At 46.1% G+C, this 6303-nt stretch overlaps 1 protein-coding gene across 1 annotated transcript; it reads left to right on the plus strand.

Annotated features, from left to right (window-relative positions):
• Window positions 1-386: 386 nt before the first annotated feature.
• LOC123408535 (BTB/POZ and MATH domain-containing protein 3-like) lies at window positions 387-1001 on the plus strand. Its single transcript, XM_045101622.1, has one exon. It carries the CDS (start codon window positions 387-389, stop codon window positions 999-1001), a length of 615 nt encoding a protein of 204 aa, XP_044957557.1.
• Window positions 1002-6303: the final 5302 nt, after the last annotated feature.

The raw sequence follows: 6303 nt of genomic DNA on the forward strand, positions 1-6303 counted from the left end.
TGAATCTAGAAATACTTGTGTTGGAGTTAGTGATTCCCGTAGCATGCACGTATGGTGAACCGCTATGTTTGGAAGTCGGAGCATAATTGATGTATGGTAAACATTTGTTATCTATAGTCTAATAGAAGTCCAGCATCATACCATTCCAATGCCATCCATTCAATTGAAATCTGACGCCAGCCAAACCGTGTTGCTTTTGTAAAAAAATAAGACATCGACACGGAATTAACTACACATAGCCCCACCATAAATCATCTGCTAATCTCTCCCTAATTAATCTCTCCTATATTCCAGTTGCAAGCCTGTAACCACACTGGATCGAGCTCGTCCAGCTCCCACGCACCGCCCGGAGCGCCTCGCTCAAATTTCCTTATACCCCGCCTCGCATGCAGCCGCTTCCTACTCTCCCCGCCGTCGAGCAACACGGCCGCCCCGTCGGTCAGCTCCGCCCGCTGCTTGTCCAAACGACATCTTCTTCTACACCAATGCGACCCCCGAGCGACAACGCTGGTGCTCCATCCTGGCATGGATCGATCCTGCCGCTCTTCCAGCAAGTCGACTACGGCAAAGGGGAGCCGGGCGTGATCATCCAACTCGAAGGAGGGACGATCGGCGCGCACTACTGCATCCTCAATGCTCGGGCGCGTGGCTTTCTCAAGCGCCACATCCACACGGCGATGACGTGCCACCACGGGAAGGTGCAGATCTCCATGGATGGCAGAGACATGCCGGCACCGTCGGTCTGGGCGTTGATCCAGTTCGCCTACACGGACACGTTGCCCGTCCTCGGTGGCCTTGATGGCGCCGGTTACAAGGCGATGATCCGGCACCTCCTTATCGCCGCCGAGCGGTACAGCATGGGCAGGCTATGGGCGATCTGCGAGCGTGTCATGTGCAAGAGCCTCGACATCGAGACCGTGGCAGCTACGCTAGCCATGCCCGACCGACACGGCTTCAAGAAGCTGAGTGAAGCTTGCGCCAAGTTCATGGCTTTTCCCTGACATCCAAATATCCATGCTTCATATGCGTCATTCTCGTGCACCTTCGCTGTATAGAGTTTGCGACATTCTAGACATGCTTTCGTTTTTCTATACTATTGTGTTATCTTGAGATTACAAGAGATTGACGCTTCTTCCAAATACCACCAACGAGCAGCGGGGACATTGAACGTGATAGGATACGGCACAATCATGAATCAACGGGCAGCGGGGACATTGAACGTCATAGGATACGGCACAATCATCTTGCCGCCATGTTGGCCTATTCTCCGACGAGGTTGCATCCATGGTACTCCTAATCGATGTTCAGGTCGGCATCATCTCCCATACATCCTGCCATCGATGCTTCCGTTTCCTCGACATCTCTGGCTCTAAATAGTGGGAGTGACGTGCTTCATTGTTAAAGAGGCAATGCTTAAGATCCTGTGCATTGTCATACTACCTTTGTATGTGTTTCCTTCAGTTTAGTTTTAGATATCTGCTTCGGTATCATATGTAGCATGTATCGAAGCATTTACGTGTTAATTTGCTTTGTTGTTTATACAAACATGGTAAATTGATAAATTTTGTTCAAGCTTCAGTAACTCTCAAACTATGTTTCTGATGTCTCATTGCAACAAAGTAACTCTCAAACTACATTTCATGCTTCAACCAAATAAAATTGTGCTTCGAAATACAATGACGCGTGCTTCTTTTCTTACACTAACATTGTGAATGTATAAGGAACTTGGAACTACATTTCTGAAAGTGTGTTATATCGACTAGAGGGGGGGTGAATAGGAGATTTTTAGAATTTCATCACTGAGGAAATTCCTTTTGAGGAAATTCCTCACTGATGACTAACTTATAGCGGAAACGGTTACGGATCAGACGTGCAAACTTTCACAATAGCAGTATTACAGAGTGAAGAATGTGAAAACAGATTGCACAGTAAGCAGGCACGCAGAATACAGATGATGATTAACTCAAGTGAAGAATTTGGGGTTGAGGAAATTCAGAGAAAGTCTTTAGCAAATTCTTCAAACAGACACAGTGAAAGTCATCAACACATAATACAGAGAAAGTAAAGAGTTGAGGAATTAGAACCCGATTCTTGGTGAAGACTGTTGTTGATGACCCAGTTCCAACTGCTGTGACAGTTGTACATCTGGTTTGGAGCGGCTTGGTATTGAAACCAAAGGACACCCAGTCCCGGGACACACAGTCCCTACCGTATTCTCCTTGAGCTAAGGACACACAGTCCTCGCCCAACACTCGTGGTAAGTCTTCAGGGCAGACTTCCAAACCCTCACAAACTCGGTCACCCGGCGATCCACAATTGACTGCTGGATTGCTCTAGACCATGACGCCTAACCGTCTGGAGGATGCACAGTCCTCAAAGGTAAAAGGCTTCAGTCCCACACAGGAACAACTTCTTTAGTGATGCTCAATCACTAGTTTTGGTTTGTGGTTTCGGTGGGTGGTGTATTTCCTCACTGATGATTTACTCTCGAAAGCTCTGAGGAATTTGGGTTGCTCTTATGACAAGTGTCAGTTTCTAACGGAGCAGCCAACCAGCTAGTGGTTGTGGGGGGCGGCTATTTATAGCCTGGGAGCATCCCAACATGATTTGACATTAATGCCCTTAAATAATATGATCGTTGGAGTGGATAAGACCAGTGACTTGGCGTGGCTATCGAAACGGTCGGGACCCTCAACTGTGAGAGTCCTCATGTCACTCATATTCCTCACTTGAGGCTTTTGGTAGGATTTGGCTTGGGTTGAGCATCATGAGGAAATTCATTCCATAGCGTTACTTTGACCCCCTTTAACAGTACAGTGTTCCTATTCATCAAATGCGAAGAAAGTAAAACAGAAAACGTAAATCTTCATGCTTCAATTTCTTCAGAACTATTTTCTTCAGGAACCACCGATCTTCTCAATATCAATATCTTCTTGAGGAATATCAATTTCATCGCAAATTCTTCGCGATTCATTTCTTCAGCTTCAGACCAATTTCTTCAACTGAAGACATATATTTTTAGGGCTCGATATTCTTCAAATATCTCAAACTCCTCAATGACTTATAGATCCTGTGTACACTTATAAACACATTAGATACTTAACCTATAAGTCTTCAAACCACCAAAATCACTAAGGGGCACTAGATGCACTTACAATCTCCCCCTTTTTGGTGGTTGATGACAATTAGGTTAAGTCTTCAACAGGGAATAAACATGTGAAGTGCAAATGCTTAATTGAGGAATTTGAAGACAAGATTCACAGAGACTCCCCCTGAAGATGTGCATACCTTGAGGATTTTGCTTTTATAGCATATGCACATTGATGATTTATATCATGGAGATCTCCCCCTGAATCTTGTAAATCATGCATACATATAACATATCATATGCAAAAAATGAGGATGCATGATGGCAAATGGTATCTGACGAATTCCAGCATGCGTGCATTAAAACTTGAGGAATAAGCATGCGAAGAAAAACGTTCAAAAAGCGTCAGAGTACCATCGGGCTTAAGTTACAACTCATTACATAAAAACTTCAGAAGAGCCAAGAGTTTGTAACTTAAATATAGTTCATAAGCCCCAAAAATAACTCCCGTTTGAAGACTAACTCTCAAGTTTCTCCCCCTTTGTCATCAAGTGACAAAAAGGGACAAACTGAGGACTAACGCCCGTGAAGACTTCATTTCTTGGCGGTTGATGAAGATCCTTGGCGCTTCTTGGGTGTAGTCTTCTTCCTTGGGCCTGTTGCGGTGTCGAGTTGTTCCTCATCAGATTCGGCGGTACGGAAGGACGAGAAGGAGCTGTCTTCAAGATCTGGCATTGGAATGGGCCTGAACTTCTTCTTGGGAGGCCACAACCAGTCAAAGTCCTGCTCAAAGTTTAATTCTTCAAGCTCAGTCTGGGTCTTCAGATGGGCAAGAGTAGCCCAGGTGCGATCAAAAACCTCATGCAGATAGTGATGATTAAGCTTCACACTGTTCTGTGTCTCAGTGAGGGTTTTCACAATGGCACCAAACTGGCGTTTGACCCATTTGTGGTTGTGATCCACCTTCTGATGAAGACTGAGAAGAAGCTCTCTGGTGTTTAGCACGCGAGGAGGAACTGGGCTTGGTGGACGAGTCTCAGTATCGTCCCATGAGGAATATGCATCTGGCTCTTTAAATTGACCATCAAGAGGCCTGCTTCCTTCATCAATTACAGACTTTCCTTTTCCCTCAATGGGCTCGAAAGTCTTCTTGTTGACCCGGATAGGAGGCATATAACCAACATGGTTCTGGAAATCTGCGTGAAAGTTGATGCCTGTCCTTGTCGTGAGGAATCTCATGATCCATGGTGCATAAATTTTGTGATCATATGGGCACATTGCATTGTCAGCCAAAGTCCTCAAGAAGAAATCATGGATATTCATGGGGATACCGTGAATGATGTTGAAGAGGATATTCTTCATGAGGCCGACGACATCTTCGTCATCATCATGGCCTTTGATTGGCGCTAGCACACTGCAGAGAATGCGGTAGACAGACCGGGGTGTGTACTTGAGCTCATGGACGAGGAATGTGGTTCTTGAGGGTTTTCCTGCAGCCAAAGGCTTCATGAGGACTTCCATCATTCCATTTGGCAGCTCACGCTCACCATAAAGCTTCACTGCCCCTTCTGAAGGAATTGGTACGGGCAGTTCTCTGAGGAGTTCAGACGCTGGAGCCTTGTAGTGAGTATTTTGGGTCATCCAGTCGAACACCCAAGTGTTGATGTCATCAGCATTGCCCGAGATGTGCAGAGTTGAATAGAACTGAAGAATTAGCTCACTATTCCAATCTGATATGTCGGAGCACATAGGGAGCAAACCTGCATCATGTAGTACACTGAGGACTGGTTCCATGCAGGGAATCTTATCAAGTTCATCATGAGGAATGTGCCTGTGCTGGAATATCTTGTTGCGTCCACAGAGCACAGAAGCATAGTAGTTCATCTGAGTCCTTGTCCAAAACTTCAGATGCCTCATTTGAGGCCTGTCATAAGGATTCTCTCCGATGAAATACATGCGTTCCTCAAAGAAATTCTCTTTCTGAAACTTTGGCCGCTTCGAGAATGGCAGGCACTGAACTGGATTGAGATTGTGCTGAGGAATGGGAGGGGAAACAACCATGGCAGTCTCTGGGTTGAGTACAATGAATTCATTGTCAGGGGCGGGAACATTTTCTTCAGCAGATTCCTCAGGTTGAGGAATTTCTTGCTCTGGCTGAGCATCAGGCTGAGGAATTTCTTCTTCCTTCTCAGCTTGAGGAGTTTGGTCAGCCTGTTCAGTGGGAGGAGCCTGCTCAGACTGGACATTTTCTTCAGCTTGATTTTCATCGGCTGACTTGGTGGCAGAAGCAGATTCATCAGCTGCTGCAGCTGACGCTTGAGTAGTCTCTTTCTGAGGAATATGAGGTTGAGGACTGTCATCAATTTGTATTTCCTCATCAGTATGCTCCTCAGAGGCAGCATCCTTCATGTCCTCATCTGCCCTTGTAGTGTGGTCACCAATGACAACCATTTCATATGAAGGTGCAACATTAAGAGGCACCGGGTCCAGAGGAGCAGATTCTTCAGTTTCCTTGAGGCGTTTTGCCTCAATCTTTTCTTCTGCTGAGGAAGCTTTTCTCTTCTTCGCTTCCTTCTCAGCAGCCCTTGTCTTTTTCGCGTCTGATGCAGACGGGATTAACTTCTTCACCTTTGACGTTTTTGGTGAAGGTGTTTTCTCAACAGATTCTTCAGCTGGAAGTGAGGGACCAGCTGGAACAGAGTCACCAGCCTGCTTTGATGAAGCAGCTGGATCAGGAGCAGTTTCATCAGGGGTTGCAGATTCATCAGGAGCGGTCTCGGTGATGATTTCTTCAATAGCCGGCTCATCAGCACGGCGCTCTTGGTGTTGTTCCTCAGCTTGAGGAATTTCCTCCTCATCAGGAGACGCATCTTCTGGCTATTCAACCAGGGGCTGAGGAGTCGGTGCTGGTGGGGGGTGACGTTTGTTGTAGTCATCAACAGCACTAGTGGCTAGCTTGATGAAATTGCGTTTGATGCATGTGCGGTCTGACAGTTTCTCACACTTGTTAGTCAAGACTTGCAGCTCTGCGTGGGTGGACACCAATGTTTCAGGCGTCAGCTTGAGAACATTTTGCCTGAGGAATTTCTCCTTTCTGGCCTTTGCAATATTTGCCTGCTTGGCCTTCTGTTCCTTCCACTTGGCTTCGTTTATGAAGGTAGCCACCATGTGGCTGACATCAGGAGGAAGTTTCAAATCATCAATGGGTGTGTTTG

This window comes from Hordeum vulgare, chromosome 7H (assembly GCF_904849725.1).
Source record: "Hordeum vulgare subsp. vulgare chromosome 7H, MorexV3_pseudomolecules_assembly, whole genome shotgun sequence".
NCBI classification, from domain to species: Eukaryota; Viridiplantae; Streptophyta; class Magnoliopsida; order Poales; family Poaceae; genus Hordeum; species Hordeum vulgare.

Excerpts from the sequence above, each read along its gene's own strand:
- LOC123408535 (XM_045101622.1), top strand. The coding sequence starts at position 387 with ATGCAGCCGCTTCCTACTCTCCCCGCCGTCGAGCAACACGGCCGCCCC.